Here is a 13,631-nt window from a genome sequence, read left to right as displayed (position 1 = left end):
CACCTACCTTTGAGCAAAATGCGGCTGACAGTGCAATAAGTGGACTTGCTGCTATATACACAAGTGCAAGTTCCCACCCTGTGGCCAGGGCAACAATTATTCCAGCTATGAACGTTGAAACATTTTGGAAAAGATGACCAATTTTGTCTCCAATGCCATCATTGATTTTAGTAATGTCCCTAAGAAAGAAATATATAGATAATAAACACAACAGGTATGTAGTAGCAGCTATTTAGAAAATGAAGGTAAGACTCTTACTCGTTCAGCCGGGTGTTGATTTCTCCAGATTTATTGATGTCGAACCAACTCATTTCTTGGGACAAGACGGAACGGAAGAAAGCTTGCCTCATTTTCCGCGTCTGTCTGGCAGCAGCTAAAACCCAAAAGGAAACTTGGGCATAACCAGAAACTATAACAGCGGCTCCTATTGCCACATAATACAATGCAAAACTGGGGAGAGAGGGAAATTCCATGTTAGAAACAGCAGGGGAAACTGAAGCCCACAACATTCTGATCACTTTTGATTGGCTGGATATTATGAGCCAACCACATAAACCAACTCATTCAGCCCATACATATGTTGTTCTTCCTTCTTGATTGAAACAGGTCTACTGCACCTTCATCATTCCCCACCATCCAAGACTGGACCTGTTGAAGGTTGCCAGTTACAAAGCAATGAAGAGCATGGGGGCAGCATAAAGGTTTATCAATATTTCTTTGGCAGGAAGGGAAATTGAAGTCCACAACATCCCGATCAGTTTTGATTTGCTGGATATTATGAGCCGACCACATAAACCAACTTATTCGGCCCATACATATATTGCTCTTCCTTCTTGATTGAAACAGGTCTACTGCACCTTCGTCATTCCCTACCACCCTAGACCGGACCTTTTGAAGGTTGCCAGTTAAGAAGTAATGAAGAGGATGGGGGCAGCATGAAGGTTTATCAATATTTCTTTGGCAGGAAGGGAAATTGAAGTCTACAACATTCTCAACAGTTTTGATTGGCTGGATATTATGAGCCAAACACATAAACCAACTAATTTGTCCCATCCATATTTTGCTCTTCCTTCTTGATTAAAAACAGGTCTACTGCACCTTCGTCATTCCCCACCATCCTAGACTGGACCTGTTGAAGGTTACGAAGCAATGAAGAGGATGGGGGCAACTTAAAGACCAGAAGTTGTGAAATTTGGAGTGATTCTGGATTCTCTTGAAACTATACTTGGGGCAAGTTTAAGATACCATTGTTTTTATATTTGTGTATTTTGTTACATGCTAAAGCTGGCCATACACGTGGCGATCTCACGATGTTTCGTACGACCGTCGGTCGCACGAAACATCGTCAGATCCACCACACACCATTCAGGGCTGAATCGGCAGGTAAGGAGGTAGAAACAATAGGATTTCTACCTCCTTCTGCCGATTCAGCTCTGAAGGGAGAATTTTGGTCAGGCGCCTTCTATGGCGCCCGATCAAAATTTTCTAACTTGGCCGATCGGCGAGCCGACTGATTTCAGCAGCTTCCTGCGATATCGGTCGGCTCGCTGACATGCCATACACGCACCGATTATCGTACGAAACGAGGTTTCGTACGATAATATCGGTGCGTGTATGGCCACCTTAAGTGGGTCTGAACACAATTTGGATCTCTAAGAGGGCTTTGTTCCATTAAAACCCTCCTGTTTTAGAGGGAACGTTAATATTTTTTGAAGGAAACCATAACGAGATGGTTCTCATTTCATAATAGTAACAATGGTTTAATAGCGATTTGACAGTCGACAGACTCCTGAGCCTACCCCACCCACTCCAAACTCGTGTCCGACCCATGCCCAACCTGGCCCATGGATTTGCATTTATGTATATACCCACGCCCAACCTGTCCCATCTCTGACATCACCTATAAACAGCTGCTGCCAGGAGCTGATGTGGGGCACAGTTAGGTCGTGGGCAGGAAGAGCTCCCCTTGCGACCTTATATGTTGTGTACTTTCAATTCATTTTATTTCAAAAAAATTCATTTGAAACTACAGAGCCACCTGGCTGCAGTCGGCAGAAAATTAAGTTAGACGGAAAAGTCTTGTGATGTTCTGCTTAGAACTGACCAGAGAAACATCAGATGACTCTTCTCTGCTCACTAACTTCATTTTCTAAGCTGACGTTACATTGATATGTTTTGTTGTTTTACATTTCTTTTAGACAACAAGATGCATATCTATTTCTAAGTTAATATTTGGGTCACAGAGATACTGTATTATAGCAAAGATGAGCTCCTGTATTTAAAAGGAGTAAGTTTTGGTGATATCAATATAATGCAGGCCTGCCAAATTTTTATATATAAACTCACATTCCTACGACCAGGAGTGAAGGGAAAATGCAAAATCAGCAGGATTCATGTTTATTTGTTGGTCAATATTTAATTAATGACAGAAAACTACAAGAGCAAATGTGGTCAAGGACAACAGCCGATCAGAACCATGATCCCTGACTTCTGTGGTGTAAACATTACAAACACTCTGCTTCTCCCATACCCTGTAGCAGCCTGACATTTAATATATAGGGATACTTGTCAAGCAGAAGCTGTAGGGCATTTACAGACCTAGAGGGGGCCCTTTGGTGGAACAAAGATGTATGAAATACATAAATGGGGCTCATTTACAAACACTGGGTAAAAGCTTCTCATTGCGATAACCCATAGGCATTACTAAGCAGTTTTGCCCAAGGTAGTAAATGTGAGGCACTTTAACAACTGATGTATGCATCTTACAGGCAACCAGAGATGTGGACCAAAGCCTTCATGCATGGGGGGCTAATTGTTTAAATTAGAGGCTGTTTAGAGACTTCTGAGACTTACATTGTCATCTGTTCTCCCAGCGGCTTGAACTTGTTACATTCTGCTGTAAATACAAAATGACCTAGTTATTTCTATCACAGGGACAGTAGATATCTACAAACATCTCTGGTAAAAATGAGCACAATACCCATAATAATCCATATTTTGCTATTTTTTGCCATTCTAATGCATTAATCTAAAAGATGAGTCTCTAAAAGAGTCTCTACCATTAAACAAACTGATTTCAACCTCTTCTAAGCTTCAACCTTTGGGTAGCTTATTATCAGGGGGCTTCTTGGTGGACTGGTAATTCGTTTAAGCCCTTCCTGAGCTCTGCAGGACCAGGAAGTGACAAGAAGTGTTAACGTCTTGTTAAAAGTAGACAAATCCATAGCTATTTCTTAATTTAAACAATAAGCAAAAAGTATGTTCAGCACTATCAACATTTTAAGGAGCTTTAGAAATTGAGCTTGATTTAATTGGCAGGGCAGGCCAGCTGGTAGTGTGTGGGCAAAATGTGGCCCTCAAAGGGTAGGGCAGGGAGAGACACTACTGTACAACCAGCGAAACAGACCTAATATATTAACATTTTCTAGATATTTTAGTACATATATTATTTTATGTCAGTAGGATGCTGGGAGTTGTGGTCCAACAACAGCAGGAAGTTGTCATATTAAGATTTAATGAATATTTCTCTTTAGACTGGGGCCCCATCCTTCCAACAATACCTTGGGCCCCCAAATCACTATAATTAAAGCCCCTTTAAACCTGTATAGGCGGATGTTAAAAGTTAAACATCCCTACTGTGAGGAAATGTACCTATGCCCAGGGGGAGGGGTGTGCCGCTATAGGCCAAGGGGAAGTGATTGTATTTCCTGTTGCCCAGTCTATGCAAGGGGAGGTTGGGTCTCTACCTAGTAGAAGGGTTGATGTGCTAGGAGCCTGGAGCATAAAGTCACAGTATCAAGCTATGGCCCTAAGGAGATCAGCACCCTTAGTTAATTCTCCAAGGTGAAACCTGCCCCCATGTAGGGTCTACAGACTGGAAAGGGACTCAGTCTAGTTTAATCCCAGGATTCCACTGGTTTCATTACATGGAAAAGCACTAAAGTGAGAATAACCATTTACAGGTACAGGTGCTTGAGCTGTATATTGTTTACCCTTTGCTATAACACTCCTCTGGCTCCCATGTTTCTGTGTGAGAGTGAATGTTGAGAGTTATAGTTCAGCTTGGAGAGCCTACCCCATTACTTCTGCAAGGGCCCGGCTAAAGAGTCGTATGTAACAGGGCACTAGTCCCGAGAGGAGCTGGAAAAAATCCCCCCCCCCAAATATCTATAGAGCTACATCTGTAAATGATTCTAATCAGTGGTTAATCTAACTGGAAGTCTAAATAGCTCCAACTAGAATAATATTCTGCAGATCTCTGGACAGGTTTTTTTCTTTAGGGGGGGGGGTCACATTAAGGAAATAGTCCTAAATAGACTGCTCCTATTAACAAAAGTATATGTGGAAGCTGATTGGGTGAGAATCCTTACATGAGTTTTGTATTGATGAGTTAAAGCACAAAATGCTGTCAGTTACTTGTCCGTACACCAAGTTCAACATGGGAAGGCAGAGGCCATTTCCTGCTGCGCCGATCAAGCCAATGACCATTAAGAAAATATCCAGCTTGTCTGCAAAACGGAACTAGCAAAGGAGACAGAGAAAATAAATGGATTCATTAACAGAGCACATATTTATGTGTGAGATGGTTAAAGGGGAATTTTTTCCCAAGTCATAAGAGGAAAGTTCTACCTGCTTTGATAGAACCTATAGACCCAGAAGAGGAAAGTTCTACCTGCTTTGATAGAACCCATAGACCCAGAAAATACAACAGGGTTCCTGATAAAATGATGGTTTCAATGTGTATACTGTATGTCAGGGTCTGTCAAACATTTTAAGATCAAGACCCACTAGAACATCAAACCTTTGACCAGGGCCCCCTTTAAAGGTCCAGGAGCCTTCTGAGCTCATAAAATGAGTAAAGCAAAAATAGAGAAAATATCAGTGTATCGCTAATAGTTTCAAGAATATCTAGGACAGTAAATACATATTTATCCCAAATGTTGCTCGAACTGGCCTTCAAGCTGGGCCTTTATGTATATATATGAGACTAAATGGCCATTCTCCCCAATTCTACCCCAATTGGCCTTCACACTGATCCCCACTGCCGCTGTTCCAAGTCAGCCTCGCAGTTTAGGAAACAGGGATATTGGCTATAAACAAGCGTACCTTTAGCTACTTCTGTTAAATTGTGCTTAGTACTGGGAAATACCTACACCAGCATTGATTCATGGTATCACTCTGTCAGACTGGGGTGTGCAGGGCCCACTGGGGCTGTCACATTTTGGGGAGGGAGGTCAGCAGGGGGAGCACCAGCAAGGATCAAGTCTTGGTCAGTGGAGCCCACTAGGCCCAGTGTCCCGCTGGCCCAGTCCAACCCTGGCTCCATTCCATAAAGTTCTCTGAATTTTAGCTAATTTAGTTCCAACGGTTTTAACTTTGGTGTGGGAAATGATGAATATATAGGATTTTTTCCCCCTATTTTTTATCTGTGTACTGATTGTGTATAATAAAGTATAATTTTCTATTTTTACAAAAAGAATTGTGAACCTGGGATCTATTACGAGCGCCAACTCAGTTTGGTCCATTCTATAAAGTGGTAGTGAATAGGCCAGCACGATAAAAATAACTATTTCAAGTTTCAAGTTTTATTGTCATATACAAATAACAATGAAGCATCATTACTGTAATGAAATTTTTTGACCCGTGTTCCTCCCAACTTTACATAGACAAAAAAAAATACAAATATTAAATATAATAAAAGTTATAATAAACTGAATGGAAGAAACTGTCTGTATAGAAAATTTAAGAAGGTGAAACTAATCTCAACTTACGATTTGGATTACGCCAACAGCCTTTTGCTTTTCTCGTTCCTTCTTTTCTTCGATGACCCTTGGAATGAAATAACCAGTTATTTTAAAGTGATTTTTACCTTCATGCTTAATTCATATTAAATATAAAACTGGCTGGAGGATACTCCAACCAGTGTTCCCTCCAACCCAGAGAAGAGCGAACCCCGTAAAGTGGGGCTCCCTGAACAAATAAGTTTGCTGTTTTTCCAAAAAGAAATTCTGCAAGATCAGAGGGCTCATTTACCAACAAAGTGCTAAGTGCTAGTGGGAGCACAGTGACCCTATACACAAAAGGTACTTAAGCCCATACACAGACAGCTATGTAGCAAGAGCACCAGTGCCCCTGTCCACTTTCAGCCTAAACATGGTGGCAATTCCAGGGTTCCTTAGTGGGATATTTGGCAAAGTAAATGCCGAAGTGTCAATATTAATTCTGTGAACCAAACATGATGGCATTCCCATTTGGCTTTGTGTCAATATTTGTTCTGGTGAGTAGCTGGGCTCATAATGCATGTTAAATCTTAGGCATTCTCCTTCGGGCATCTTCATTTGACTCACTGAATGGAGCGTTTATACACTTTTTAATACACACAAACACACAAAGATCCTTGGCATTCAATAAACATGGGTGTTATTGTGTTTGTGATACACAGATATGGGACCTGGTATCCAGAATGTCTGGGACCTGGGGTTTGCCGGATAAGGTAACTTTACGTAATTTGGATCTCCATAGCAAGTCTGCTAAAAACCATTCAAATATTGAATAAACCCAATAGGGCTGTTCTGCCCCCAATAAGGGGTAATTATATCTTAGTTGGGATCAAGTACAGGTACTGTTTTATTATTACAGAGAAAAGGGAATCATTTAACCATTAAATAAACCCAATAGGACTGTTCTGTCCCCAATAAGGGGTAATTATATCTTAGTTGGGATCAAGTACAGGTACTGTTTTATTATTACAGAGAAAAGGGAATCATTTAACCATTAAATAAACCCAATAGGGCTGTTCTGCCCCAATAAGGGGTAATTATATCTTAGTTGGGATCAAGTACAGGTACTGTTTTATTATTACAGAGAAAAGGGAATCATTTAACCATTAAATAAACCCAATAGGATTGTTCTGCCCCCAATAAGGGGTAATTATATCTTAGTTGGGATCAAGTACAGGTACTGTTTTATTATTACAGAGAAAAGGGAATCATTTAACCATTAAATAAACCCAATAGGGCTGTTCTGCCCCAATAAGGGGTAATTATATCTTAGTTGGGATCAAGTACAGGTACTGTTTTATTATTACAGAGAAAAGGGAATCATTTAACCATTAAATAAACCCAATAGGGCTGTTCTGCCCCCAATAAGGGGTAATTATATCTTAGTTGGGATCAAGTACAGGCACTGTTTTATTATTACAGAGAAAAGGGAATCATTTAACCATTAAATAAACCTAATAGGGCTGTTCTGCCCCCAATAAGGGGTAATTATATCTTAGTTGGGATCAAGTACAATGTAATGTTTTATTATTACAAAGCCATGGTCCTATGATAAGAAAAATGTCTGTTATATTAACGTAGGTTTTCTCACAGGATTTACTTTAAATGTTTTGCTAATTGTTTTCAAGCAGTTATTACACTTAAGAGTTAATTCACTAGGTGGGAGTGGTTGATTGAGGCCGCTGAGCTGCATATATTTATATACCCGGGACTGGCCGGTGCGCATCAATAAATAGGCACTGGCGGAGGTGGAAGGGGGGCACTGCATATTTGCTGTGTGTGTCAGCCAAAACCCCCCAACCAGCAAGAAAACCTGTGTGTCCTGTGGGTTTGGGGCCGGCCCGCACACTGTTAGGGGCCTTAGTCTGCCCCCTTTGGGAAATATTATGCGCTTGATAATTGAGAAGTGAAACCGTGTACAATATGAATATTTTAAGAACTGTGGCGTTCTCATTTGCAAAATGAGTGGCAGTAACATATTTTACTAAGGACTAATTGGCACACATTGATTTCTGCACAAAAAAAGGGAGTTATTGTTGTACAATACAAAGCTGATTAACTCCATGCTTTTGAGAGGGGTTACGTGCTTGATAATTGAGAAGTGAAGCCGTGTAGAATCTGGGGTGTGCTAATTGGCAAGTGTAGAGTGTCAGTAATTAATTTCATCATGGACTAATTGGCACACATGGATTCCTGAGCAATGAAAGGGAGTTTCCATGCGCTTTAAAATTCCCCTACCTGTGCCTGCACCCAAATGAACTGCATACGAGATTAGAAACCTGCAAAAAGTGAGAAGATTTGCCCAAATTCTGAACCAAGCTCAATCCTGGGTTTGGTGCCTTTTTAGCCTAAAATGACTATTTAATTGTTATAAAAATCATGGGGTCATCTATAAAGAATATACAGGGGGACCAGGGTCAGACTGGAAAAACTCGGTGGGCCCCGACTGCCCAGACCCGATCCCCGCAGGGTGCTCCCCCAAGCTGCCATTCTCCCTCCCCTGATGGACGGGTGGTGAGGGTGTAAAGGCCACAGTGGGGGGCCATTGAGGGGTGCAAGGGCCCCTGAGGCAGTAGCCCCAGTGTGCCCTGCACCCCCCAGTCCAGCCCTGAGGGGGTCCATTATTCAGTTGAGGGACAAGTATTTCTTTTCCCAGAATTCCAAGGATCTGATGCCTCCTCTGCCTGTCACAGCCAGTGGAAATAGAACTGCTAGGCAGTACTAATAGTAAATAGTATGGGGATCCCTTTAGCTATAAATCCAGTATATAGTACATTTGTTGCATAAAGGGACACGGAAACAACATAAGTGCCCCCTCTCTATCCTACTGTGAAACCAACACTGAACTGACACAATACATGAGTATACATACAACATATCAATGGATACATACGTGTCATCTTGTGCTTTATCCTTGCACTTTTCCTCTTCATTATTCCCCATATTAATAGGATCCTCTGCTGGCATGGCGGCCTCTGCTCTTTTATGGGCACTTCCCTTACACTCACAAACTGCAGAGGAAAGAATCAAAGGTTGGTGCAATGAGGGCAGCTGGCATAATGGGATTCACCAGTGATGGAAAGTTAATGAGTAAAAGGAGCCATAAAACTGATATGCAGATCCAACATTAAAGGAGAACTAAACCCTAAAAATGAATATGACTAAAAATGCCATATTTTTTATAATGAACTTACTGCACCAGCCTAAAGATTCAGCTCAACAGCAGCAATGATCCAGGACCTGTCACAGGGGGTCACCATCTTGAAAAGTGTCTGTAACACTCAATCACATACTCAGCGGGCTCTGAGCAGCTGTTGAGAAGCTGAGCTTAGGGGTCGTCGGAAATTGTCAAGCAGAAAATGAGGTTGGCCTGTCATAAAAGCTGAAGCTACTGGGATGATTATTAAATTCTGATGGTAATTGCACTGGTTTCTGAGCTACCATGTAGTTATCTGTATTAATTACTAGTCAGACTTATATATAGTGACATTTATATTCTGTATATACAGTATAGTGTGAGTGGGTCCCTAAGCTCAGGTTATACTGTGACATTTATATTCTGTATATACAGTATATTGTGAGTGGGCCCCTAAGCTCAGGTTATATTGTGACATTTATATTCTGTATATACAGTATATTGTGAGTGGGTCCCTAAGCTCAGGTTATATTGTGACATTTATATTCTGTATATACAGTATATTGTGAGTGGGTCCCTAAGCTCAGGTTATACTGTGACATTTATATTCTGTATATACAGTATATTGTGAGTGGGCCCCTAAGCTCAGGTTATATTGTGACATTTATATTCTGTATATACAGTATATTGTGCGTGGGCCCCTAAGCTCAGGTTATATAGTGACATTTATATTCTGTATATACAGTATATTGTGAGTGGGTCCCTAAGCTCAGGTTATACTGTGCCATTTATATTCTGTTTATACAGTATATTGTGAGTGGGTCCCTAAGCTCAGGTTATACTGTGACATTTATATTCTGTATATACAGTATATTGTGAGTGGGTCCCTAAGCTCAGGTTATACTGTGACATTTATATTCTGTATATACAGTATATTGTGCGTGGGCCCCTAAGCTCAGGTTATATAGTGACATTTATATTCTGTTTATACAGTATATTGTGAGTGGGTCCCTAAGCTCAGGTTATATTGTGACATTTATATTCTGTATATACAGTATAGTGTGAGTGGGCCCCTAAACTCAGGTTATACTGTGACATTTATATTCTGTATATACAGTATAGTGTGAGTGGGTCCCTAAGCTCAGGTTATATTGTGACATTTATATTCTGTATATACAGTATAGTGTGAGTGGGTCCCTAAGCTCAGGTTATATTGTGACATTTATATTCTGTATATACAGTATAGTGTGAGTGGGCCCCTAAGCTCAGGTTATATTGTGACATTTATATTCTGTATATACAGTATAGTGTGAGTGGGTCCCTAAGCTCAGGTTATACTGTGACATTTATATTCTGTATATACAGTATATTGTGAGTGGGCCCCTAAGCTCAGGTTATACTGTGACATTTATATTCTGTATATACAGTATATTGTGAGTGGGTCCCTAAGCTCAGGTTATACTGTTACATTTATATTCTGTATATACAGTATATTGTGAGTGGGTCCCTAAACTCAGGTTATACTGTGCCATTTATATTCTGTATATACAGTATAGTGTGAGTGGGTCCCTAAGCTCAGGTTATATTGTGACATTTATATTCTATATCTACAGTATATTGTGAGTGGGTCCCTAAGCTCAGGTTATATTGTGACATTTATATTCTATATCTACAGTATATTGTGAGTGAGTCCCTAAGCTCAGGTTATATAGTAACATTTATATTCTGTATATACAGTATATTGTGAGTGGGTCCCTAAGCTCAGGTTATATTGTGACATTTATATTCTGTATATACAGTATATTGTGAGTGGGTCCCTAAGCTCAGGTTATACTGTGACATTTATATTCTGTATATACAGTATAGTGTGAGTGAGTCCCTAAGCTCAGGTTATACTGTTACATTTATATTCTGTATATACAGTATATTGTGAGTGGGTCCCTAAACTCAGGTTATACTGTGACATTTATATTCTATATATACAGTATATTGTGAGTGAGTCCCTAAGCTCAGGTTATATTGTGACATTTATATTCTGTATATACAGTATATTGTGAGTGGGTCCCTAAGCTCAGGTTATATTGTGCCATTTATATTCTGTATATACAGTATATTGTGAGTGGGCCCCTAAGCTCAGGTTATATTGTGACATTTATATTCTGTATATACAGTATATTGTGAGTGGGCCCCTAAGCTCAGGTTATATTGTGACATTTATATTCTGTATATACAGTATATTGTGAGTGGGTCCCTAAGCTCAGGTTATATTGTGCCATTTATATTCTGTATATACAGTATATTGTGAGTGGGTCCCTAAGCTCAGGTTATATTGTGCCATTTATATTCTGTATATACAGTATATTGTGAGTGGGCCCCTAAGCTCAGGTTATATTGTGCCATTTATATTCTGTATATACAGTATATTGTGAGTGGGTCCCTAAGCTCAGGTTATACTGTGACATTTATATTCTGTATATACAGTATATTGTGAGTGGGTCCCTAAGCTCAGGTTATATTGTGCCATTTATATTCTGTATATACAGTATAGTGTGAGTGGGTCCCTAAGCTCAGGTTATATTGTGCCATTTATATTGTATATATACAGTATATTGTGAGTGGGTCCCTAAGCTCAGGTTATACTGTGCCATTTATATTGTATATATACAGTATATTGTGAGTGGGTCCCTAAGCTCAGGTAAGTGCCAGCAGCACAGAGAATGTGCAGGGAATCGGCAGAAAAGAAGATGGGGGGCTACTGGGGCATCTTTGGGGGCACAGATCTTCCCTGCTAAAGGGCTGGGGTTGCCTTGGGCTGGTACAGAAGCACAAAACATAATGTACAACATTTATGCCCTACTTCTTTAGTTAGGCTTTAAATCTAGATATATTGCTAAGGCTGAGTATACGGCAACAGATCTGCATTGTTAAACATTCCACCAGAGGGGTAACTTGCCCTTGGCTGGTAGGTGCACCTCAGGGCCGAAAGTCAACAACTATTTACCCACAGGCTCATACACCTCTTCTTTAAATACAGACCGGCCCAGGGTACGTTACGGTGCAGAGGCGCCATCTTTCCTGTGTTACCAGGCAACCCTTGAGCTGGGTACATGCGCACTAGAGTAGTTACTATATACATACACGTACCCAGCTCAAGGTGTACCCGGGGGTACAGTAAAGATGGCACTGCTACTTGCCAATAAAATACCCTTGTCCAGTTTTCTTTAAAAAAAAAGAGCAATCGCTTGGCAGCACTGATTGATGTTCATTTAATTGGGTGACTTTTGTGTTTGTGTCATTGAAGGGGTAGTTAATCTTTTTGTTGACTTTGCCTATGTTATAGAATGGCCTATTCTTGGCAACTTTTCAGTTGGTCTTCATTTTTTATTTTGCCTTCTGTCTCTTTCAAAAGGGGTCACTGACCCCGGCACTCAAAAAATATTTGTCTATCCGGCTACAATTTCATTGTTATTCTTACTTACTTCTTTATTACTTATGACTTTGTTCAGGCTCTCTCATTCCAACCACTGCCTGGTTGCTAGGGTGATTTGGATCCTAGCAACCAGATTGCTGCTGAAACTCCAAACTGGGGAGCTGCTGAGCAAAAAGCTAAATAAATTTGCTCTCACTATCACTGTCTCAATCATATACAGCTTAGAATGCACACCGGATAGCCATGAGATGTTAAAAGCTTACAACCTTTATTTGTATCATAAAAACAGAGTGCCTAATATCACTGCCTGCCTAAATTTAATTCAAAGGTGAACTAACCCTTTAATGACATTTTATATAATTTATATAATGTTCCAGAATACATGGCAGAGAAAAGTAGCCACCAGTTTTACATGTAAAACCCCACAACACAAGGCAGGGTAAATACAGTACAAATACCATTTATAATGCCCCAGAATGCCTCCACGTGCTTATTTCAGCCTATGAGGACCATTTATTGTCCCCCTGGTATAACTGCTCAACTCAACTCAGCAGTCAGTTACCCTTTAAGCTATAATACCTATGAATATGGAAACATCTTCACCAAAAGCTGAATATGTCAGTGCTATAAATAATGTATATTAATAACAAAACTGAAGGAAGGAAGGCTGGGACCCCATTCTGTTACCAGTACCCCTCTGACAGTTGTGTGATGCTGGGAGTTGTAGTTTGGCAGTAGCCAAGGGGGCCACTGGTCCAACAAGAATGATATAATGAATGTGTGACAGTAGTTCATACAATACAGTGCAGTACAGAAAGGTACTTATGCTGAGTAGTGATAACTGTACAGTGTGAGGCAACAGAATTACTGACCTGACTCCTGGGAACGTGTCTGTCCTGACAGAACCCACAGCCGCTCAGTGCCTTTATAGCCGCTCAGTGCCTTTATAGCCGGCAGTGTGACTCACTGGGAAGTCATGTCCATGATGTAAGCTTTATGCAATCTCACTCATATTGAGCAACAGCTCCTCTGCCTCTGCCCTCACCCCCCCCCCATCACTATCATCATCATCATCTCTCATATCATTAACTGTCTGTCCCACGCACCTCTATATTCCCTTTATATATTCTCATTGCTGCTCTCTGTATTGTATCCATTAGCTGCCAATAATACTGATAAGGCTGAGTGATAAGGCTGAGTGAGCTCACAAACAGATACACAATACTGACAACAGGGAAATGGGATATACTCAGACAAATATCTACATACATATAGATAATAGATA

The 13,631-nt window shown here is 40.5% G+C and overlaps 1 protein-coding gene across 4 annotated transcripts in view; it reads right to left on the bottom strand.

Moving 5' to 3' along the window:
- The window catches only part of LOC100485969 (ATP-binding cassette sub-family B member 5), a 41,566-nt gene extending 28,243 nt beyond the window's left edge, over positions 1-13,323 (bottom strand). The window contains exons 1-7 of one of the 4 annotated variants that reach the window (XM_031902463.1): positions 13,219-13,323; positions 8,674-8,791; positions 5,772-5,829; positions 4,371-4,521; positions 2,854-2,896; positions 259-450; positions 8-179 (exon numbers count right to left, since the gene is read on the bottom strand). In XM_031902463.1, the coding sequence (XP_031758323.1) occupies positions 8-179; positions 259-450; positions 2,854-2,896; positions 4,371-4,521; positions 5,772-5,829; positions 8,674-8,747 (690 nt within the window). In that variant the 5' untranslated portion in view covers positions 8,748-8,791; positions 13,219-13,323. Of the gene's footprint in view, positions 1-7; positions 180-258; positions 451-2,853; positions 2,897-4,370; positions 4,522-5,771; positions 5,830-8,673; positions 8,792-13,218 lie in introns of those variants that run through there. The other 3 variants (XM_031902464.1, XM_031902466.1, XM_031902465.1) reach the window with 3 other exon arrangements.
- Positions 13,324-13,631: the final 308 nt, after the last annotated feature.

Source organism: Xenopus tropicalis, chromosome 5 (assembly GCF_000004195.4).
Source record: "Xenopus tropicalis strain Nigerian chromosome 5, UCB_Xtro_10.0, whole genome shotgun sequence".
NCBI lineage: Eukaryota > Metazoa > Chordata > Amphibia > Anura > Pipidae > Xenopus > Xenopus tropicalis.
The sequence above is the reverse complement of the archived record's forward strand: the minus strand, read 5'-3'. Positions and strand labels throughout refer to the sequence as shown.